Source organism: Ascaphus truei, chromosome 5 (assembly GCF_040206685.1).
Source record: "Ascaphus truei isolate aAscTru1 chromosome 5, aAscTru1.hap1, whole genome shotgun sequence".
NCBI classification, from domain to species: Eukaryota; Metazoa; Chordata; class Amphibia; order Anura; family Ascaphidae; genus Ascaphus; species Ascaphus truei.
In genome coordinates, this window is record NC_134487.1 from 281,164,800 (window position 1) to 281,190,521 (window position 25,722).

General features: G+C 43.0%; 1 protein-coding gene across 3 annotated transcripts in view; it reads left to right on the forward strand.

Annotated features, from left to right (window-relative positions):
- Positions 1 to 25,722, forward strand: part of LOC142496024 (protein arginine N-methyltransferase 8) — a 131,301-nt gene that overhangs the window by 61,333 nt on the left and 44,246 nt on the right. For all 3 annotated transcript variants that reach the window (XM_075602264.1, XM_075602265.1, XM_075602266.1), the window contains exons 3-4: positions 12,556 to 12,711; positions 15,569 to 15,632. In XM_075602264.1, the coding sequence (XP_075458379.1) occupies positions 12,556 to 12,711; positions 15,569 to 15,632 (220 nt within the window). The remainder of the gene's footprint in view (positions 1 to 12,555; positions 12,712 to 15,568; positions 15,633 to 25,722) is intronic.

Below are 25,722 nucleotides of genomic sequence, written 5' to 3' on the forward strand. Positions count from 1 at the left end.
AAAATACATTAAAGCAGCTTCATTACCTTAGCGGCTATCCGCTAAGGCAATTAAGGGGTTAAGGCATAATAGAATGTTTATTGGGGACAATTGCCCCCAATAAACATAGCAATATACCACACACATCCCCCCTGCCCCCTAACACACACAGTACATTAATGTGCAAAATTACTATTATCCACATATGGATAATAATGCATTTGCCCATTAAATATACATTAATACAATAAATACATTAAATACATGTTGTACTCACCCTTGTCCGGCACCCACGATGAAGGCCAGCCGCATCTTCCTCCTCATCCATACACCGGGGTGCTGAAAAATATACAAAATAAGAAAAAGTGCCAAACTAATGTCCCCTAACCCCTTAATGACCTTTGCGGTTATTAACCGCTACAGTCATTAAGGGGTTAAGCCACCCTGACCCGATACCCACTTATTTGTACAGTGGCTTCATCATGTGTATATATATATAAATATATATATATATATATATATATATATATATATATGAGAAAAAGAGAGGAGAGAGCGCACGCCCCATAGCGTAAAATAGTAAATTTAATGAGGGGAGGGGGAGAGGGGGGATAAAAATGCACTTACAAAAGTACAAATAAAACAGGCATTGCGTGATATAATCACCACCATCCGGTTACTTGTTTCTGTCCTTATGGTGAAATCCGCTCTCAATGCAGGATGGGCAACGTCCCTGCAGAAGTCTCCAGCAGATTTCCAGGGCCAGTAGAAGTGAATTGTTGATTTAAGAGTCCAAGAAGGTTAACTCCGAAATGCCAGGCCTCTGTCACACCAGCGCATGGACCGGTCCACACCAGCGCTCTATGATGACGTAGTGTCAATGCATCCTACGTGATGATGCTTCCCTGACGAAAATGTGATGTCATAGGCCTTTAAAAGCCTATGTCGTCTCATTTTTAGGCTTGACGCCGAGGAGGAAAGACCTCCTATGAAGAAAGAATACCAGGCCGTGGCGGATGAAGATAAGAAGACCCCGGAAGAAGAAAGAAGACCCCAGAAGAAGAAAGAAGAAGACGGAGAAGACCCCACAATGGATTACAAATAGAAAAAAGAAGATAAAGACACTTGTGGATTGTAATGGATTTTTTATTTTATGGTTACCTGGTTCCTGTTGTTGGATTAGCTGCTCCAGTGCTTCCGGTTCCCCTTGATTGCTGTGACTGGTTCATCTAATGATAAGTGAAAAAAGAAAATGTATTTTAATTTTATTTTACAGGTTTTTTTGGACTTTTTTCCCTGACGTCCATTTTTTTTTAATGTCCATTTATTTGTCCTGAATGTATGTATGTCACTATGGGTATACATACGTACAGGACAAATCAGTGGTTGTATTGTATGTTAATTTTTAATGTGATTAAATTGTTTTGAATGATCTTTAATTGCATATGTTTTTATGTCTGTAAACTATAGATGGACATACATACAGGTATAATAAAAACGTGTTGGCTTGCCTTGTTTGGATGTTTTTTTGAATGGTAATTTGCTGCTTTGTGTAAAAATGTGTTGCTAATGTACATTTAATGTTTGCAAATGTTTAGTTAAAGGCTGGTTTCTATAGATTATTTTATTGGCTTATTTTTGGCATATAGATTTTGTTTGATGGTTACTTTGTCATAGATTAATTTACACAATGGCTTGATTGTAGGATTTGAAGTGTGTAATTGAATTGGATTGTAATTGATTGGTGATTGGATTAATTGATGGTAATTTAATTGTGTTGATGCTTTGTTTTTCTTTAATGATTGTATTTGTATCTTGTCTGGATTAGTGTCTTTGATTTGGAGCATTGTTTGACATAGTATATATGATGCAAAGATTATTTGTATCGTGTACACATTGTCAATTTGAGTGTTTGTATTTTGATTTATTAGATATTGATTGAGCTTGGTGCTGTTTGATATTTGGAGAGATTTGTATTTGGCCATGTACTGTATTTATTTGTATATTGTTTAATCATGCATATACAGTATATATATATATATATATATATATATATATATATATATATATATATATATATATATATATATATATACACACACATGATGAAGCCACTGTACAAATAAATGGGTGAAGGGGGGTATCGGGTCAGGGTGGCTTAACCCCTTAATGACTGTGGTGGTTAATAACCGCAAAGGTCATTAAGGGGTTAGGGGACATTAGTTTGGCACTTGTTCTTATTTTGTATATTTTTCAGCACCCCAGTGTATGGATGAGGAGGAAGATGCGGCTGGCCTTCATCGTGGGTGCCGGACAAGGGTGAGTACAACATGTATTTATTGTATTAATGTATATTTAATGGGCAAAAGCATTATTATCCATATGTGGATAATAGTAATTTTGCACATTAATGTACTGTATGTGTTAGGGGACGGGGGTATTTTTTTACAGTCTTGTTTAATTTTTGGGGGTACACAATTGGTACAGCAGGCCCGCGGGGACCCCCGGACGCCCCCGGACGGCTGCAGGGACCCCCGGACGCCTCCACGGGCCTGTTGGATGGATGGTGTGCCAGCAAAAAGGTAAACAATGAAAAATTTTCTAAGTCCAGCTTCTTTTGCGCCTGCCTTTTGCTGGCGTGTTTGTTTGGCGCGTTTTTTAAGGCCGATTCACTTAGCGCTGCTTAGTGAATCGGTAATACTGGCAAAAATCAGCGCAATAGGCTAATCGTGCGCATTTTGCACCGAGGGCAAAAAAAATACCTTTTAAGACCGATAAAGCGCCGTTATCACTGCTTAGTGAATCACAATGCAGCTTTATCGGGCTTAAAGGGTACTTTGCGCTCTTAAAGCCACTTAACGGAGCTTAGTGAATCGGCCCCAGTGTCTTTACTCACTAAGCCGCTCCTACTCACTAACTAAGGAAGAATGAGCAATAAACAGTCCAAAAAATACCAAGACACTAAATAAATGTTCAAAGGTATATGGAATCCAATACAGCATTGCAGTGAGATCATACTACAAGACTCATACAGTATGATCACAATAGTACATACAACGTGTATATAGAAAAATATAATATTAAAATCTAATGAAAAGGTAAAAAACCTTACCACAAATCATAAAAGAATGAAACGTCAAGTCTCATTCACCAGGGTGTCAGCCTGTTATTCTTTCATTATTTGTGGTAAGGTTTTTTTTACCTTTATATTGCGTTTTGATATTTAATTTAGGAGATTTTTCTATATACACGTTGTATCTTTTCTATTGTGATCATTTGAGTCTTGTACTATTATCTCAGTGAATACAGAAAGGATGGGGGAGCACAGTTGTGGGAAACAGGCAGTGTAATGGGTCTAGTAATATAAAAATAGAGCGGTTATACCCTGAGCCAACGTAATAGCTCAGGTGGCAGACGACCAATTGAAAGGGCGAATATACATAGATGTGTATATGTGGGTGAGAAGGTAAAAAATTGTAATATATAACTTACACGGCCTTGTGTAAGCTCAGTCTCATCAAGGTTTCTTTGGGGATCCCGTGCTCTTGCAATAATCCTTTTTCTCTCCGCGATGTGAGTTCTTCTTCTTGTTGTATGTCCTTATTGCTTCTTAGTTCAGTGTTTCCACTCCAGGAGGATTTCCTCTCATATAAACAAAAGAGAGGATATGGTTAAGGCATATGTGTATAGAGGCGTCAATGTGGGGGAGGATAGGGTATTGATGAACCACTAAAATGAAATTGTATGATCTAACACTCACACGGGCCAATGTGAGTGTGGTCCTATCTTGGTGTCTTGTTCCTGCCCTTTTAGGGATATTACCCAATTGGTAGCAGGTGGTGATGAAGGAGTGGGGACAATGATAAAAGATATAATATCACAATACTCACACGGGCCAGTGTGAGTACACACTCCTAGCGGTTTCTTTATACTTCTATTCCTGGTGTGACTGACGCTGAAGATAGCTTGTAACATAAACAAATGACACTAGGGTCTGGAGGCTAAAAACTAATTTTAATAAGAACAAGAAAATAAAACAAAATAAAACAGAAACCAGAGGCTTCTATGGGGAAATAAAAGCAAAGGGGGGCAGTGCGGTGTATAGTGGTAGGGGATCTCGCCTTCCGCGTCCGGATGGGGAGCTACAACTGCACCTCTGCCTCCTCTGTGGTGTGCTGTGAAGTGTCCCAGAAGAAAAAAAAAAAAAAAATATTTCAGCTTATCTGACCTAGCTCTACAGAGATAGCGCCCGGGTACCTCCTCTAACACATTTCACTATTATCTCAGTGCAATGCTGTATTGGATTCCATATGCCTTTGGAACATTTATTTAATGTCTTGGTATTTTTTGGACTCTTTATTGCTCATTCTTCCTTATTTATAGTATTTTATGGAGGGAATTAGTGATACCACCTTGAGCCATAGTTCATTATTTATATATTTAATTATTTTCTAGATTTGTTCCTTTACATTACCTGTAGGGAATTCTGTGATATGGCATCTTATTTCTTATATTCTAATAAAAAATATTTGAAATATTAAAAACTGGTTTAAAGAGATATTTGTTGACTATCTACAGTACACATTTTGAAGATTATAAATATCAAGAGAGTATAAGCAGAGAGAGATTACTATAATGGACTCTTGATGTGTTTTCATGGATAATTCTTGATGAATACAACAAAAACGCTGAATTGTTTTTATGATATGATTGTAAACCCCACAGCAGTCTCTCATAAATCCGAGAAGGATTATTTGTTATTATTTCTAATTAAATTGTCACTTTACCTGCATCCTTTGCTCTTTAGTTTCACTTGTTCTGTAAGTGCTAAATGTGGCTACCATTATTTGTGGCTTATTTTTAAGGAGTTTGGCACGGTAACTTATCCCTGTTTAAATAAAGCCGTCTCCGAGCTCTGAGAAACCAGCAGATAGTTCATTGCAGCCACTCAATTAGCTAGTCTCCACCTGGACTAAGGAGAGCTCTGTAAAAAGTCTCATGTGAGACACAGGAGAGAGATTTCCTTAGCTCACATTTGGGCCGACAGAAGGTGAGCAGAGAAGCCTGCACACAGACACTGTCTTAAGCACAAAGGCTGTGCTGATATCAAGACATCCAGAGACCTATATTTCCTCAACACAGAGGACCCAGGAACCTGCCAGTGACTGACATGGAACGCATCTGCTTTTTTGAACATCTATTCAAATCTTTATTGATAACGGACACACACAGAAACAGACAGACACAGACACACACCTACACCTGACGTCACTCGCGTGGCGCCGCTTGAGGTGCTGGGTCGCGTCCTCAACATGGTGGTGCACACGGCTGGGGAAACAAAAGGTAGGTGATGTTTGGGAGCCAAGCTCAGCCCGTGTTATAAGCGCATCCGCGTTGTAGCGGATCGAACTATAACAGGGTTGAGCTGTATTTCTAGGGACTGTTCACGACAGGCGTTCCTGTGGAGCACCAATCGCGACCAACAATGAAGGGGGAATCCATTCCCCTCCTCTTCATTTCCAGTCCGCCGGCCAGAACCCAGAAGGGATTACATGATCGCTCCGAAGAGCTGTCACGTGATCCATCAGTACCAGAGGTTCCGTGGCCATGGAGTTGGCACAACCCTCTTGTACTGAATGGGATTAATGTAACACACATGAATGTTTCCCACTATCTGTTTTCTCCTGATTGCTTTATGAAGGTGAGATTAGGTAATGGCAGTACTGTATGCAACAATGGGGACTCGCCACTGCTAAAGGTTGTGACAGCAAATACAGTAGCATTAATAGCATTGAAAGATGTCTTCATGGAAAGGACATTCACCAATGGATTCTAGCAGAATGTACATATGTCGAGACAAGTTAGTGTATTCACCCAGAAGCCTCTAGCAACTCTGGAAAGCAAGGTACTAGGCTTAATGGACTATTTGGTCTGACACAGTATTGGCAATTCCTAAGTTCTTATGTAATGTCCTTTTTAAATTCATACTTACAGACTGGCATAAGTTTGGTACCGAGCAACAAGGATTGTTACATGTTAGTGCATGAACAGAGATTCATTTAGGTTATATCTATTTAGTTATTTATGTCAGAAAGTGTGTCATGATATTCATTCGCAGATGTATCAATGCCTTATCACAGCTGCAATATATTATAATTGAGCTATGCCAAAGATTAAAGTCAGAAAATAAAGATCCTATTTCTCTACTTTGAATACTTTTTGGATACTAGTTAAGTATCCAGATTTAAGCCTTTATCCTATATTGAAAATTCGGTAATTTTAAAGGGCATTTCTGAAAAAAGAAGACTATTTACAAATTACAATTGTACTGTTAGTAATAGAAAAATCCAACAAGAGTTATAGCTTCTGGGAATCTATCCACTATGCATCATACTGTAAGCTTGGACATACACTAGCATCATTATTTTAAGTCCGCTGGAAAATCAACTATATTACTTTGCTTAATTAACTTTTGAATTGGTCATCGCACTAATATTTTGTGATTGGCAACGGCGGCCTCATTTAAATCATTTATTGAAAGAAATCAAAAATATTTAATACTTTGTCAGTTTTTTTCAGAACTCTAACCCAGATACCAACCATAGGGGTAGATCCTCAGAAGGTCACTCATTTTTGAAATGTTCCATTATCTCAATTTAAAGTATCCATATCCGTAATGCGTAACCCCAAAGGTACTTAGCGCTACGATGTCCTGGTATTTGCCTTAAAAATAACGGCCCGCTAACTTTTTATGGACTTGGGCTTACTCATATGCAAATCTGGTAGTAATGAGCAGGTTAGCTAGCAACGGAGATCCTCGGACCTCTGTTAATGTTGGCGCATGGGAATAACGCTTCGATATTTAGCACCTTCCAAAAGCTGCCTATACTCACATCCAGTCCCTGATTATCATTGAGTTATATCTTGGAATAGCTTAAACGCAGTGTAATGAGTATAGGACTTAACTCTTTCATTGCAAAAAAGTTACATGTGCCAAAGATACACTGTATATTATGGATCATATACATTTATGAAACACATCATAAACTATTATATACAAAGACACACCGCACTGTCCATTTATATGAAGAAGTCTAACAGTAGAATTACAGTAGGTGCACTTGGACATAAGGAATCCAGAATTCCTTAAATACTATACAAAGGCTACAAAATTGTCCTCAGCACTCTTAGTAGATTAAAGTCTTATCGGGGTACCAATAACTACAGCAGAGGCAACAAAATGTGGGCAGATTTGGATCTGGCTCGGATCGGCTGGTTCCTTTGGTCCATGGATTTCTGCTAATCGGTCTCAAGAAGGGCGAGTTTTATTTTCCAGATTTTTCTTTGTCACCGACAATCCAATCAGCGGATTCCACCATGCGCTTGGATTTTTAAAATCTACCAGTGGATTGCGGCATCCGTGGATTCTTAAAATCCACCAGCGGATTATATCCAATGGCGGTTTTGGATTAATCCACATCGATTGAAACTGGAACAATGCGTTGCCGGATTTTACACCACGGATCGGGTTTTGAATGGAAAGCTCGGGAAATTCCGCAAAAACGGATGTTTACAGTTTGCCCCCATCTCTACCAATAACTCCCCACAAACAGAATGGTACTTTAGCAATCACAATGTAAAAAATATAATTTAATTAACAACGCATCAGAGATCACAAATATACAAACAATGGAGTGATAGCTTACAGGGTTATAATATACACCAAAATAACTGGGTTGAATTGAAAGCGACTGTGATATGATAAAGAAAGTTTCCCTGTAAGGGAAGAAATACATGTAACCAGGGGAAATACATTTTGCATTGAGGCAGGGGAATAAAAACACCAATAAACATTATTACAGTTAACCCCTCGCCTCCCATACAATGGTGGGGTTGGCCCTTTGGGGTGTAACCCCCCCCCCCCCCCCCCCCCCACTCCATCGCTACAGCCACCTAAGCTCAAATAGGCATAATCATATACTGATAAATTAAGATGTAATGATCCACAAGCAGTAATACAGTACTAATCCAAAACTTAAAAAAAGAGAGCACAAAAGAAAAAGTGCAAAGGGTTATATTATACTAAAACCAAAGGAATGGTATAGGAAAAACAGAAACACAGGGCTAACAAAGAGAGAGAATACTAGGGTTGCCAGGTGTCCAGCGTGTCCTGTATTTGGACACTCTGTCCAGTAAAAAATAGAGGTAATAGTGGAAATGTATGTGTATGTGTCCGGTATTATCTCACTGGACATAGCGACCTGACCGGCTTGGGGGCTGCAGGAGAGAGGAGGGCCTCCTCTATCCTGATTGTTGCATTACCTAGCAGCAGCCAATTAGGAGGAGGTGTCTGGAGCCATGGGGTGGGTCCAAGGAGAGGTGGAAACAACATGGAGTCGAGAGAGGTTAGATAGTGTGTGTGTCTCAAGTGCGTCGCACATTTCACCATTGTGTCCAGTATTTTTGGAGAAGCCTTCAGGCAATCCTAGAGAAGACAACACTGAAAAAACAAGATACACACTGCAAGGGCAGGGATGTGACCATTAGACTTCTCCTCTACACAGCGATGTTAGCTAATGTTAAAATAGGCAGTTTTGTGTATTGTAACCATAGCAAACGGAATTTAAAAAAACCCCGATAATAATAAACTGTTTAGCAGAGGACTTGTTAAGATAAATCTCAGCCAACCAAAGAAACATTCTTACAAGGTGATTTATTACCATGAAAATGTTCTCAAAATATTCACCCATTCTTCATTGTAAGACTTATAAGTGCAATTGGGTTCTGGTAATCAAGCTTCCATTCTTTCATTCTTGATTTCAAGTGGGCTTTTTTTACAACAAATCCTTCCATGAGCAGCCTTGATTTGCAAGTTGAATTCCCATAATTAATTGTCGCTTAATTTAAAATGAACTGATAAGTAAAATTGATGTAATTGAAGCTTTCACTGGTTGTTTTACTAACGGAAAATGAAAACCTCCTCCATTGTTTCATTGATTACAGATCTAGCTACAGTGTTTTACGCTTCAGCATTGATTTCCATGACTTTGGTAGGTATACAGATGTAGCAAAACTTACTGTCTTCGGTGCTGCTGCCATGTGTGGTTACGCAGTGGTGGTAGTACTGCAGGATTAACACTGGGGAGAGTCCCATTCAGAAGCATGATCGCAGCAGGCAATGTCCCAGAGCCACAGACTTTTACTTCATTTTCCACGGTACTGGGCACAGTAAGAATTACTACATCCGTACAACTCAATCAGGGCTGCCAACAGGGTGGGTCTGCCGGGTTGGCATCCCGGGCCCGGTGAGTTGGGGGGGCCTGGCCAGCTGGCACTGCAAGTTGGGCCCGACCTCTGGCCTGGCCCGTCTGCCAGTCCTCCCTTGGCCGGGCCCCTGCTCTCCCTTAGCAGCAGCCGGCGTGACTCTATCCCTCTGTCCCATGTCGACAGGCCTCTCTGACGTCAGCACGGTGGCAGCGCTCTGACATCAGCATTCTCTGCTTCCGGCACGCGACGGCATGAGAGGGAGGCCTGTCAGAAATGCGGCGTGGGACAGAGGGATAGAGGCATGCAGTCTGCTGCTGAGAGGTGAGTCGCGAGATCACCGGCAGCCGGGACTGGCCAGAGGTCGAGCCCAACTTGCAGTTCCGGCCGACGCGCCCCAACATCCACTGGACATGGCCTGATCATCCACAAGTCTTTTTTTATATGTATTGTACGGGTCTTTTTAATATGTATTGGGGGGGGGGTGGCTTCTTTTTTTATATGTAGTGGGGGTGGGCTTTTTTAAAATATGTATTGGGGAGGTGGGGTCTTTTTAATATTTATGAGGGGTCTATCTTTATGTATGTTGGGGGTGGGGGTCTTTTTTATATGTATTTGGGGTTGACTTTTTATATGTATTGGGGGCTTGGGGCAATTTTTATAAGTATTGGGGGCTTTTATATGTATTGGGGGGCTTGGGGGAATTGATATATGTATTGGGGTCCCTGGGGGTATTTTTATATGTATTGGGGGCTTGGGGGAATTTTTATATGTATTGAGGGGCTTGGGGGAATTTTTATATGTATTGGGGGGTTGGGGGAATTTGTATATGTATTTGGGGGCTTCAGGGTATTTATATATATTGGGGGTATTTGTATATGTATTGGGGGTATTTATATATTGTATTGGGGGGCTTGGGGGATTTGTATATGCATTGGGGGGCTTGGGGGTATTTTTATATGTATTGGTCAAAACGGACATCTAATGTTAAGCTATATACCGGCCCCCTTAAGATTGACCAATTGTTTTGACATAGCTTACGTGTAGAGTGTCATTGGTGTACAGTGGACCATTCTGTGGGCACGTAAGCTATGTCAAAAAATTGGTCAATCTTAAGGGGGCCGGTATATAGCTTAACGTTAGATGTCCGTTTTGACCTCACAGGCGGACAGCCTAGGTTAGTACATTCATTAGTTAGTACATTCATACATTATATCAGGTTCTAATTTTGATGCAAAAGCCGCGGTTTATCCACACACTGTGGTACAATGTGTACTATTGATCTGCTGTGAATCCTGATATACTGATCGTGCGACCTAGTACTTTCATAGGTTATGTAATATATGCTAGTTGCACATTTATCTGCATCTACTACTCTGTATGCATCATAACATGCTGTCAGTGTGATATCTGACTATTGATACCGAGCATACTATTCACAGCACATACTGATCAGTGCAACCTCCACCACACCCTACCCTGAGACAAGAGGTTCTAGCATTTTCTAGTGATTATTATTTGTAATCATCATATTGTGTCTCACACTACCACCTGGTACTGGTAAGGGGACATTAACCATTATTTGGGAATTAACCCTACAATAATATCCCCTTACCCTGCATCACCCGTGATTTATGTTTTAATTGTTTTTATGGTATTTTGAGTGTGTGTTACTGTGTCGATTCTTGAACATTAATAAATCATTTATTATTTTTTGCCATCAGGCATTTTAGTGGTAATTGTCCTCCCACAGTGTTGGGAGAGGTTACTTAATTGTACCCTTATAGCCTATACAATTACTCTAGTGGGTTACTATACCTGTGGATTATTTTCGGCTTTTGTTGTGCAGTAAAGTGGGATCCTTATAGGAGCATCCTTTGTCTCCTTATATATGTATGTTTGTCATCCCTATCCCCTTTGCACCAGCTGATATCATAGAGTTAATTAACTATAATTTAGGTGAGCGGTATGTCACTAGTTATTACAACTTATGGCTGAGCCCAACTTCCAATGCCGCCCCCCCCCTGCAGCCACCAGGCCCGAGACACTTGTCCTGGCTCTCCCCCCTGTTGGCGGCCCTGCTTACGATACTTGCAAAACATTGCGTGCAGTTACTTTTCTTGCGATGCTTGAATGTTCTATACATGGTTTTGTTCAATCACTATGGTGATACATAGTAAAATAATGATGGAAACACTTAGTCAACAATAGAGCTCTTTAGAGACATACAGTACAATACATTGACATTAATGGAAAATGTTCTTGCCAGTTTGATGACTCTTTAAAATGTTACTATTTAAAAAAACATTGCTTTTTATAGCTACTTCCTCCAAATGTGCCATTCTGTCCTACACTCGGGATCACTAGCTTCCAATCACTTTAATGGCAATTAGCAACTCTTAGGGGCAAATTCAATATATTCCGAAGCGGCTGTGCGGAGCTCTTTTTTTTTTCCATAAATCCCCAGTGATGTCAATTATTTTTTGCCGGCTGAAAATTATTCGAACAGCCGCATCAGGGGGATAAAATAAATTACCCCTTTGTACGTAGAACACTAAGGGGGCTATTCATTTAACTGTGATAGTGCCCGTCGGGTTACTAACACCCTGTGACTTCAATAAGAGTTTTTTGTTTAATAATGCCCCTACTGGCACCACTGTCATTTAATGAACAACTCCCCAAATCCCTTATTCAATACTCTGTGTAGCTGCTTCCTGGTTCTGCAGAAGAGTCCAGCTCCACTCACATTAGGTTGAATAAGTTTTTTCGGGGGGGCGCGGCGGTTACCGAGGCCCCGTGCTCTTCCCAAGGGCATTTAAATAAAATGCCGGGGGACCGCGCAGGGCTTCTGTAATTCCCTTACCTTGATTCATCCGGCTTCGGGCGACACGTCGCCATGCAAAGCGCCATCAAATGACCCCGCTGCATCATTTGACACCCATCGCCATGGTAACACGGCATCAAATGACACCACAGGGTCACGTGATGTCACACGCAGCATAATTTGACGCCGACACAAAGGTAAGGGAGAGGCGCGAGCACTGGAGCAGAACAGGCAGGGGGGTGCAGCACCAAAAGTTTGCGCACCCCTGGAATACGGGATTCAGTCATTTATTTCTGCATGTGTAGCGCACATGAAATGACTACATTTAACTCCTTCATATTCAAGTGTTGTAGGCCTCTCTGTTACTGAAGGGTGGCATGGTTTGTGGTTTCCAAATAAAAATATATGAATTCAAATATTGCATTATACCACAAAGTAAGAACATTTTTTATTAACAATGTAACTCTCTCTTTGTTTCCTATTCCTAGGAAATGTTAAAGGATGAAGTTCGGACATTAACTTACAGAAACTCCATGTATCACAATAAACATGTCTTTAAGGACAAAGTTGTGTTGGACGTTGGCAGTGGCACTGGCATTCTCTCCATGTTTGCAGCTAAGGCTGGTGCCCGAAAAGTATATGGGGTGAGATCCCACTAACATTAATGTCTGAAAAAGTAATTTGTCAGCAGTTCGTGACCTTCCAGTAAAAGGAGTCTTCTTTATATTACCCTTGTGGTAAACTGATCTCTTGAAGTTTATCTGGTAGAATTAACTCTCTCACACACACACACATGATGGATTGGTAACATTTAATTCGGCTTTAATATAATTACTTTTTTTTTAAATTTTATTACTTACAAAAAGGTTTTACCAGGAAGTACCTCTCGTTTTCAAGGATGTCCTGGGCACAGAGTTATGATGATAATATATGGTTACGTTAAATGAACATAGTTTTTTCTTTATATTTCAAGACATTTCATGGACAGTAAGAGATAATATATGTTATGGGTGTTATGTAACAGTTACAGACCAGATTAAAATGGGAGACAGCTGAAGTCTTGAAAGAGTTTAGCCTGGTGGCAGCTTTGAGAGTCGCTGGTAGGTTGTTCCAGACGTGAGGTGCATGGTAAGAGAAGGAGCGACCAGATTCCTTGTGTCCGGAAAGGTAGGCACACAATGTGGGGTTATGTAACATCACAGAGAAAAATGTGTGTGAAAGCAATCAAACCGTAAACTGTAGGAAGAAGCTTAGTTATGCAATAATGATTGAAGGGAGAAAAAGGGATGCTCAGAATAACGCAAGTTGATGCATCGCATTATAACCCGTGCGTCATGTATCTACTCCCTAACTCTCTTCGATACTCCCTAAATCGTAATCTGATGCCCAGGACATACTTGAAAACGAGAGGTAACTCTCAACGTATTACTTCCTGGTAAAATATTTTATAAATAAATAATAAAATAGGTCCAAACTTGGAGCAAAGGTCTTGATACCTTGATTCTAAGAGGAGCAACATGTTAAAGGATGATCTTTGCCTCTTTTTTTACCTCAGTAGATACTTTTAGTCCTTTTACTCTATGCCAATCTCCCTGCACCTTCCTAGGATCCACCTGAAAACAAAGGATTGGAATTTGGGGGTCTTCCAAGGTATTTTCTGCCCCACCCTGGTTCCCAAGTTACTTACCAATGAAGTTACCGGTATTGCGTCGTCGTTTTTAAAGAAGATTAAATTGGTCATACTATAGAAAGCCGCAACCAATGATATTGCTGCTTCTGTTGGCCTGAGATTTGGCAGCCATTTTGTTTCCCCAGGAGGAAGATTTAAACCCTGTAACTTTACTAGTTGTTACCTCAAAAGGGGGGGTAGTGCGGGGGGGGGGAAATAGCATGGTTTAGCTCTGGAGATCACTCTGGTTTTAATTCTGTAAACAAAATGGCGGAGGGGGTTAAGAACAAGTATGGGGGAATACTGCTTTAATGAGATTTTTGGGAGATAATAGGAGACATGAATCAACAAAAAAAAGAAGTTTGAATAGAAGTTTGTTTTGATGTGTTGCTCCTTTTTCTGCTCCATTTGTGTCAAGTTCTTCCTACATGTGATGCAGATTGTTAGAGAAGTTTGTGCCACCTCAAATTTGGCTAATTTTTGGGACGCAAATGCAAGATAAAAAAGTGATGGAAGAAGTAGATACCCTTTATTACAATCTGTGCATTCCGTAAATCCTCCCGAATTCCTCCTATTGACAATCCCCAAACTGCCAGCTGATGCACATGGAGCAAAACGTGAAGCATTGAGTTTGATATATTGATGTGTAGAGGCACGTGAAATTGCTCCCAAATTGCTTTAGTACACATACACCCAAGCTGTACAGTATATCTCAACATTTCCATCTGGATTCCTGGTAAAATATCCTAACATTAAACAAATGGACAATCCAGTTTTATTGCATTTTAGTTTTTGAACAGTCTGTTGGCTGCTAATTTCACAGAATGCAAAATGTTTCAATGCCCCCTGTAGTTAAATTAAAGCAAAAAGATGATGCAGTAATGCAACACTCCATCATTACCCCCATTTTAGTGACCCTGCAGATAAACTGTTTCATTGCTGAATGATCTGTGCCAGATTGTCTAATCTCACATTAGCACTTTTATCATGAAACAGGCTGAACTAGCAACATAATAAAAGAAGCATATTGTTTATAACTCCAGTCAAATGCCCTCACAGCAGGTAGCATCAGCACAAAGTGCTGTGCACATCATTGTTTTTGCAGGTTTAGCTTCTTCAACAAAGGAATGATTTGGGATTAAAGAAAACTGGGGTCGTTTTGATTTACATTTTTTTTTTGTAAGTGTAATCTTTGTTTAAGACTCTCTTGGATACTGTATCCACTTTAATGGATGCCGAGTAAATCTAAAAACAAGAAAGATAGACAACTATATAGTACTTAGCTTTGGGACACACCGTTCATTTCCATATTTTCCCGACTTAAACCTGTATTTTGCTACAGGCAATCCCTTTACTTCCTTGTGATTATAGAAGTATTTGCTGACAATTGCCAGATTTGCTTTTTCAGTGGCCTTCGGAAGTTGAGCTGTTTTTTTACAGATAATTACAGTGTTGGGACTCACTTCTTGCTATTGGGACACAATACTACTTTTATTATTTTGTAAGGCGCTGTAAATAAATGAACATCCTACTGTGTGGAATATTGCTTAATGCATTACAATGTTTTAGCATTTTTTCTTCTTCTTGGTTTTATATATTAAAACTGTCAGCATAAATATATATATATTTTTTAATACATACAAATGCAGAAAGCACATTTTAGAGCATTTTGCTCTTTAAAGCTCCCATTCCTGCAGCACACAAATGATGGTCTCATTGAATCTGCTACTGTGAGTGCTTGAAGTCTCTGGAGCGTTACATTTTATTTTATGCCTGTTCACTTGTTTTTAAGTTTCTCACCAATCTCTATTTTTTGTTATATTCGTATTCAGATTGAATGCTCCAGTGTTTCCGAATACTCCGAAAAAATCATCAAGGCGAACCACTTGGACAACAGTAAGGCATTTGTAACGGTCATTTGGGTTGAAAAATGTCGTAGGAATATTATGGTCATGAGAGGTGCCCGGGGCAGATTGCAGTTTAACACTACATTTTTTTTAAAGGGATGCATGCTTGTTCCGAATATTAATATTTATTGTATGTGTACAGATATACTGTAAATCTGCGCGCTTCAGTCAGTGGTAAAATATCAGTATACAGTATATAACCAGGAGTTTGCTTTGTGGGAATTTCTGTGGACATCTGCTTGATGATATATTTTTGTGGCTTGTATTCTTGTGGATCCCAGAATAATGCGCCAGCGGCCCGGGCCGCCAACAGGGGGGGGGGGGGTTGCCAGGACTGCTATCCCGGGCCCGGTGAGTTGGGGGGCCCCTTTCGGTCACGTGTCAAAAAAAAAAAACACTGACACGCTAGATTAATTGTAGCTAGGAGAGGAGAGCCAATCAGGGCTTTCCTGGTGGGCGGGGACAAGCAGCTGATATTAGCAACTGCACAGGCGGGAGAAACGTGTTTGAATATTCCCAGCTGTGCAGCTGCTTATTCAAATACAAACGCCAATTCTTCACTGTATGTGTACTACCCTGTACTGTTGTGTGTGTACCCTGTGTTTGTCTCTTTAGTGTCTGTGTCCTTGTTCCAGTGTATATGTATATTTGTGTTTTGAGTGCGTGTGAGTGATGCCCAACCCCCTTCAACTTCTCCCCTACCCCCTCCCTACCTACCTACATCTTCCACATCCTCTGCACCGCAGGCCATTTGCAGGGCCCTCCTCTGTGCCCTACTCTGTGCCATAACACCCCCCCCCCCCCAAGCCCTACTTGAACCTTGGAAGTTCCCAGTACCTCTGCTGCCTATCTACTTCACTGGCAAGGCCCCCCACTGTGCCATCTCTGCGGGCTGGTTGAAGGCCCCCCGCCGCCGGTTAGAGGCTCCAACCCCCCTCCGCGGGCCGGTTAAAGGCCCCCTCTGCAGGCCAGTTGATGGCCCCTCCGCGTGCTGGTTGAAGTGTTTCCTGGTATTTCCATCAGGGGCTCATCAATACCCCTTACACCACCTAGGCCCATACTTTATCCCCTAGGCCCATACGTTACTCCTGAGGCCTGTACTTTACCCCCTAGACCCATACGTAACCCCCTAGGCCCGTACTATACCCCCCCAGGCCCATACTGTACACCCCAGGCCCATACTTTATCCCCTCAGTCCCATACCATACCATACCCGCTCCGGCTCATACCATACCCCCTCAGACCCATACTTTACCCCCACCCCCCCAGGCCTATACTTTACCCCGCCCCCAGGTCTATACTTTACCCCCTAGGCTCATACCTTACCGCCCAGACCCATATCTTACCCCCCTAGCCCTCCAGGCCTTAGATACCCACCTTCAGTCTAAGGTACCCCAACCCCATCTGCCTGAGGTACCTTCCCTACAGCCATCCACCAGCCTGAGGTTATCCTCCTGCTGTTCACTGGTCTGGGTTTGAGGCAGCTCGCATCAACCACCCTACTACCAGTTTTATGTACGGTGAACCTGTCCTTCTGTAAGGTTGTTACCTCCCTAAGGACAGCAACATTACATTGTAATTTCTGTACAATTGCTGATTTTTTACTTTATCTGAATAAGTTATCAAAGTACTATTTACGTTTTAATATTAAGTATTTTTTAGTATTTGCTCACTGGTTTGAGTTGTGATTGTGACATTACATTATTGAAGAGTTCTTGCATTAAGGGTCCATGAACCTGCTTTGTAGTTGTGGTCCTCTGGTTATCTTAGGTTAGAGGAAACAGTATATTCTATATCTTCTATTATAATAACAAAGCACAAAAGTCCTGTTTCCATTACCTACCATTAGTACAACATATTTCAGTTTAAAATGTACCACCACAAGATTGGTTCTTTGAAATGGAAACAAAGGAAAGAACAAGAAGAAGAGGATAACACATTGAGAAACAATAAATTATTATTGAAGTTTTTTAACAAGCCTAAATGCAACCAGCGAGATGTTGAAGATAATTTATCTCCTGGGGCAGAAGTCGAAGATGATCACAAGGAAGCAGAACAGGAGGAAAGCGCTTGTTTCAGCACTTCGTCTTTCCCCAATGAGACGACAAATCAAGAAGTGATGCCCGAGGTAGAAGAACAAACTCAAGCAGCTTCTCTGAATCTCAAACAAATATGGAAAAATATATTGGGGCTTATTCTGTAAGATCTGTTAGCACTTTACCGAGCGTTCTGCATGGAATACCCTATTCAAGTCAATGGGGCTTTCAGTGCAGATCGCTTGGCACAGCGGTAATGGAGCTTACAGAATAAGCCCCATTGACTGGAAGGATCCAGCTATATGGCCAGGCACACTGAAAGACAAAGACAGAGAAAGGATAGTGCTCTGTGGATTAAAGACTAAAAAAAGAATTAAGGGAAATGATTAAATGCATGCCTGTGGATTTTGAAGAACGCTCATTCCCTGAATTTCTTTTGTATGTGAAAAACTTACACAGGACTGGCTTGGATGGAGCACTAGCGGACATGTATTGTACGGTGTCACTTGTCTTGCATTTCCTCCCGAGCCAAACAAAGCTGGCAGTTTACTTTTCAGGAAAGAAGGATTTGATCCATCAAAAACAAAGTGCCATAAACTGTACGATAGACTACCAGAACATGAAAAGAGCAGTCAGCACAAGCAAAGCTATTGGAATTGGAGAATTCTGCAGAAGTCTATTGGAGGGCATGGAGTAGATGTTGAAATGCAAAAGAGTTTACATAGAGAAACTGAGAAGTTTGCTGCCCTTCTAGAACGATTACTGGACGGGACGTTGTTTTTTGGTATCAAGGAATATGGCATTCAGAGGGCGTTCTCAAAATATCGGAGATTTACACAATGGGAATTTTCTTGGTTTGCTCGAGTTGATATCGCATTATGATCCTCTGCCGCAAGAACATTTATCAAAAGTGAAGAATAGTCAAGAGAAAGGAAATAGGCTCCAGGCTCACTATTTATCTTGGAAACCCAAAATGAACTTATTAATTTATGTGGAAAGCGTGTTCAAGACAGCATTCTATCAGAAAGGGAAGAGGCAATTTCTTTTTCTGTGATATGTGATGCCACACCAGATGTTTCGCACACAGAACAGAACGTCATTGTTCTGCGATACATTCACAGAGACTTGGTGACAAACGTTTGGATCATTCCTTGGAGGTTAATTGAATTTGTCGACTTTTTTCATAAGACGGGCGAGAAGATTGCGGAAATGTTGCTGTCAAGATTACATGAGGACGGTATCAACGTTGAAGACTTCAGAGGACAAGGATCTGATAATGGAGCTAATATCTCTGGCAAAATAAAAGGTGTAAGAGCGCAAATACAGGTAAAATACCCAACTGCTATATTTTGCCCCTGTGCAGCCCATTCCTTAAATCTTGTGGTGTGCACGCAGCATCGTGTTGTACAGAAGTGATCACCTTTTTAGGATCTGTGAATCGCTTATATGTTCTCTTCAGTGGGAGCCCTGAAAAGTGGCACATTTTGAAAGATAAAATCGGGTGTACACTGTGTGATGTAAGTGATATTAGATGGAGTGCAAGAGTGGAAGCAGTTCGTCCAATTGCTAAAAAAAAAAAAACTTATAGGGATAATTTAAGCTTTACAGAAGATCATTTCATCCAAAAAGCTTTCAAGTGAAGCTCATTCTGAAGCAGTAGGCCAAAAAGATTATTTGTTATCCTTCAAAGCAGTTGTACTTACAACATTCTGGATAAAAGCTGTGAACCGTTTTGAAGAGAGAAACCTGATTCTGCAATCAAGATCTATTTCAATCGAAATTGGAGCAGCAAATATTAAAGCTCTTTCTGCAGAAAAGCAGTCACTTCGGGAAAAGTGGCAAGATTTCATTTCAGAAGCCAGACTTGTTGCTGATAATCTTGATATACCTAAGGATTTAAGTACAGTACACATCCACATCATCAGAGGAAAAGGACAAATCATCTAAATGAATCTGAAGACCATCATGAATTGGAAGATGCTGATACAACATTCAAGGTTTATGTACCTTGTGGTACTCGATTACATTATTTGTGATCTTAACCAACGTTTTAAATCCATGCAATATGTATGACACTTGTTTGCTCCCATTTTAAAATTAAAAACTATAACAGAAGAAGAAGTTGTGACATTCCCTGAAACTCTTGTGTCTAAATACCCTGAAGACCTTACACCATCTTTAGCAAGTGAAACTTAACATCTTCGAAAAGTATACAATGCCACACTTGCAAGTGACTCTGGTCCACTCAACTTATTGACTGTGATTTAGAAGCTACAACTTGAAGGAATATTTGGAGAGGTGTGCATTGCTCTCATCTTTTCTGCACCCTACCTCTATCTGTTGCTGAAGGAAAAAGGAACAGTCAGCAAATTATCAATGATAAAAAAAACTACCTCCGTTCAACAACGAGTAAATAACACCTCAACAATCTAGCAATGCTGTCCATTGAGCACGAACTTGCTTAAAAACGAAATTTTCGTGACCTGATAAAAGATTTTGTCAGCCTAAAAATTAGGTGATAGTCAACTAGTCAGACTTAGAACCATTACAAAGATTATTTTTGTGAAGATTCATATAGGTTTAAATAGCAGCCCCTGACAACTTTTGAGATAACTTAATAAAAATATTAAAATAAACAGATTGCATTGTAATGGTTTTTTTTTTTCCAGTATTCCCATAACAGAAAAACATTTAAGTAAAAGTGGCTCCCTCAAATTTGTTTCCATGGTAAGTGCACTATAGGTTGGGCGGGGGCGTTCTGCTCCTAGCATTTGTCCTGGGCCCCAAGATTTCTGTTCGCGTCCCTGCCAGTGGCAGCAATAACCTTTGCTACATTTGTACACTTTATACTGTATATACAGTCTGTTTATTTCAGCACCTGAATGTTTGTCATCTCTTTTGTGGAGTAAGATAACCTTCCCACGCCCACATCGTGTATTTCATATATCTACATTTGAAACCGCTTAGCTGCAGTGGAATGTATTCGATTTTCTATATCTTGGAAGTTTCAGGTACCGCATGCTAGGGAATTTACAGTATAATCTGGAGAATCAAGCCTCACCATTTATTTACGTCTGGAATACCACGCAGATAATGCAGGCAATCTCAAGAACAGCTTTCAGCAATATTGCCGCAGTCTTCATACCTTGCCAAAGATATCAGAGAAGGACAATATATCTGAAGAAATAACCATTTCTATGATTACCATTGATCAAAGTTGCAAATGCCCCTGTGAAGTGCAACATACATTGTGCGTTACCCTTTCTATATAATTAATTATTTTTACAACCATTTTACTGGTCAACATGCAATTTCTTTTTCTAACTGTAACGGGTGCTCCCTCTGGCCTGACCCACCCAATCTCATATTGGCCCGTGTAGTCTAACCAGTCTCCCATTACAAGGCGTGTGTGGTGGTGCACCTGCAAGCAACAGGACTCCCGAGTCTCCCGCCTGGTGTTATTAGGGGATGTCATCAGGACAGGTAGCTGAGGTAGTGGGTACGAGTCCAACTTACATCATGTGCAGCGCCTCCACCTCATCAGGATCTGTGCTTCCGCAGGGAGATGGTCCTGGTGAGGAACTCCTTCTTGGTGCCATCCACTGTTGAGCAATCTCACACTCACACAGTGGGGTTCTTTTTCTCAAGGACATTTTTATTGAATACAGGGATGTAGCAGACTGCCCCATGCAGCTGCCGGCTCTAGCCGCACATCTCTCCGTGCTGTCCCTTTGCCAGGTACGCCCTCCCGTATTGAAGTGGGATTCCTTCTCTCCTAGGGAGATCACCACTGTGCCAGGTCCCTGGACACAGTATGGCGTAGACAAAACTTAGTCGATCACTTTGCTACCGTTAGTTACTGCACTAGGGTCACAAAAGTGATTGTCCAACCTTGTACCTTCTGGTTACTATTTCTCAACCAACAACAACACTAACTGCCAGTGTTGTGCCCTTTATACTCCAGGGGGCAGGCGCATCTCTGAGGTCACTATCCAGGGACTCAGAGCATACAGCCACTCCCATCCTTACACAGGGCACCACACAAGGGTGTGAGGGAAAACCTCCATAACTTCTGTTGGCAGGCCTGTATTTACCGGGACTTACTGCCAACAGGGAAGATGTATGCAGTCATTATTATGCATGGCTACATACTCCCCCTGGTTGATACCCACCGTCCCGGCTGGGACCTAAATTTGGTGTACCTTGCGCCAGGAAACACTGCAAAAGAACACACAAATAACATAGCAAACATCATTGCATGGACATAATAATGTAAGCCCAGTACACTCACTGACCAGCAGGGAGCGTTAAAGAAAACAACAGACCACTCTATTGGATACTCAATAATAATGCCGAGGATCTGGCTTCTTCACCTCTCGCCCCGCGGCATCATGTACAGTCACGCTGTATTCTCGTGGTACTCCTCGCTCATTGCAGTATACCACTTTGTGCATATACACACTGCGCCCTATCTTCCAGACCCGCATAAGTTGAGCTACCCTCTGCTCGGCCTGTATCCCCTTAATGGCTCCCCCTTTCTCTATAATATAATGTTGGATATCATTTTTGAGCCATCTCTCCCTATTCTCCTCTATTTCTCTCATTAGAGGTTCAGGGACGTAAGGGTAATCAAGCCCATGGGACTTCCTATACTTCGCCGCAATAGCCCGTTCAGCTCGACACGACCTGGTCAAGCCACCTTGCCCAGCCGCTCCGGGCAACACCCATGACAGGGGCTCATCCGTTTCTACCGGATCATCCAACCCTGCGGACCCCTTAGGTATAACAAGGCCTGCCTGGATTCGATCCCACCTTACCCTTAGGGCCCTAAGGTATGACTCGTCGTCAAAGTCACCGGCAGCCCACCAGTGATCAACCACCCCCTCCCTCTCTAAAATAAAGCGGGTGCGGTCGAACCATGATACATACCCCTCGTACAATGGGGCCCACCACCTAGTCTCCTTCCGTTCCTCGGAGCTAGGATCTGTACTCTCTTCTATGGACTCCTCATCAGGCCCACCAGAAGACACCCCGGATGTACCCTCAGATCTCTCATTAACTCTTTTATACGGAGAGGTGTTTCGTACTGTGATACTAAGCCCACTAGGACAATCGCTAGATACAGACACTTGCCTAGACATACTCCCTCCTCCCTCCGACCCATCATCCGACGTACCCAAGTCCAGGCTTCCAGTCCAATCACCGGAAGGACCCCGTGACTCCCCGGACAACCCTAAGCTGGAACTGGACCCAAATAAAATAGTGACGGGTACAGGGGCTTTAACTAGGGCATTGGGGCTAACCTTGGGTGTGGATGGGGTTTGGGGACGGGACCGAACAGTAGGTACTGACAGGGTTTCGACCTGCTCTCCAGCGATACCTGTCTTGACGTCGCCGCAAAGTCCATCTTTATTCTCAACAGCGGAGCTTCTGGGGTTGCAGTTCAAACGTCCGTTCCCCCTGGTAGTAGGGGATCGTTTCTCGCTGCTTGACCTCAGAGGCGGCACCATCTCCCACTCGGGGCCTCCCTGGTCCGCCTGCACCACTTCCGCACACGCACGTGCTGCGACGCCATCTTGGGATGGATCCCCAATCGAGATCTCTTCCTCCACCATGACATCCGGCAACGCCCGTCTGCTGCGCGATCCAGTCTGGCTCTGGACTCGCTCCTCCGGCTCTTCCTCCCCTCGGTTCTGCAACAGGCACGGTGTCTTAGCACCTCGCAGGGTCGGGGTTGATCGACCCGCCTCCGATCCACTAGTCACCACGGCAGTGGGACTCCGGCGATCGGGTGGTCGCGGTACGGGAGACTCTCGACTCCGCGTCTCCACACCACGAGGAATTTCATCCCTCCATGGCGTACCAATGGTATGACAGTCTCGTCTGATGACCGTCTTACTCGCCAGCCTTGCACACTCCTCGCCCGAGGATTCCAGTTTGCAATTCGGCCGAGGCATCCCGGTAGGAGACCGGCGATGGGCTCCTCGGTGATCACCTCTCCGATGACTGGATTTCTCTATCGGAAGCACTAATGATGGCTCCGACTCTGCGGGACTGGCACTCTTGTTCCAGAGAGCTCCCGGCTGTTCTTCTCTTGGAATCGGGACATTCCCGGCCACTCCCACCGCCTGCACCGGTACGAATGTGGTCATTGGCCACATGTACTGCAGTCCGCAGTGGGGGCATCGGGCCTCGCTGCCCACGGCTCCGCCCGGCAGTCTGCACTGCAGGCAAAGACACGCCACAGTCTCCACACCCTCCACACGGATTATCAGGAAGCCTCCTGGAGCCGAATAAGGGTGAGTGGAAATCACAGGACCTTGGTCCACTTTGTCAGCAGCTTCAGCCATCTTTACCAGCGGAGGCACTCGTCTCAGAGGTCTATACTGATCAATGGCTCTTCGCAACTGAAAGGCATGGGCTGATGTAGCAACCCTTCCTCCCATTTTCTCTGTCGACATCCGGTGTAACCGCAAACCACTCCCCCTGGTTGAAACTAGGGGGATGTCTCGTAGATTTGTAGGCTGACCCAGCACAGGTGCGGAGTGAGTCATAGTCCATGAGGGCGCGGCTCCAGCTTTCGCGCCAAACTCCTCAGCGGGGTGGAGTTTTCTCGTTGGCGCCAATCCTGGCCAACAATTAGCAAACTGCAAAGTTGCAAGACTTTTTGCAGCATGCCCACGCGGCGTCCCGGGGAAGCGGGAACCGCCATTTTGATTAGTATTGTCCTTTCTTTCACTGAAGGCAGCGTCTGGCTGTTTGCTAATTGAGGTATAACAAAGTCCATTTCGTTCCTCCCATCTAAGCACACTGTCCTGCTCATTATTCTCAGGGGTATCATCCCGAGAACAAAAACACGACAAACACGGCGCAGCCACAGCTTTCACGCCATTCCACAACAAACTCACAAAAGTCTCTTCTGTAGCTTGTTCTTCGTCTGACCGCAATCCTGGACCTTCTGCTCTATGCAGATCCTCCATTCTCGTGGTTCTCTCTCTCCGCCATCCTGGACCTTCTGTTCTGTACAGATCCTCCATTCCGACAGGTCTCTCGTGATCGTTGAACACCGATTCTCTGTACGTGGAGCTCCGCTCTGCGGGGCAGCTACCACATCTGTACAATAAACATGCCTTGTGCACCACCTTGTGTACCTAACGTAGATCTGACTCGTGTTTGCACTACCTCAGGCTAGGCTCACTCTTTCTGTGTCTACTGTAACACGTTCCTCCAGTCTGTGCTCCTTGGTAAGTGATCTGGAATGGAGACTAGAGTACTCTGGCTCTTCCATGCAGTACTTTGGGCGTCGACCTACTTTTGGATAGCCTAGTGCGGACCCATCCAGAATTCCTGCTCTCAGTTACCAGTTTACCCCTTTAGGCGTCCCCCGCTAGCGCTACCTCAAGGCGACTAGAACAGCAATAGCCCCCGGCTCCAGACTCACTAACCTCTTACGGATCCCAAGGCGTCTTTGCGGCATGCATCTCCAGCATCTCCCTGACTACCCCTGGCTCCGTCCCACGCAGCACAAAGTGGCAGCAGACACTTCTCTCTTTCCTAATGTGTGCCTAGCAAAAGCCTGTCCTGTTGACAGGTATCTCAGCAGCGCCTCCAATTGTAACGGGTGTTCCCTCTGGCCTGACCCACCCAATCTCATATTGGCCCGTGTAGTCTAACCAGTCCCCCATTACAAGGCGTGTGTGGTGGTGCACCTGCAAGTAACAGGACTCTTGAGTCTCCCGCTTGGTGTTATTAGGGGATGTCATCAGGACAGGTAGCTGAGGTAGTGGGTGCGAGTCCAACTTACTTCATGTGCAGCGCCTCCTCCTCATCAGGATCTGTGCTTCCGCAGGGAGATGGTCCTGGTGAGGAACTCCTTCTTGGTGCCATCCACTGTTGAGTAATCTCACACTCACACAGTGGGGTTCTTTTTCTCAAGGACATCTTTATTGCATACAGGGATGTAGCAGACTGCCCCATGCAGCTGCCGGCTCTAGCCGCACATCTCTCCGTGATGTCCCCTTTGCCAGGTACGCCCTCCCGTAC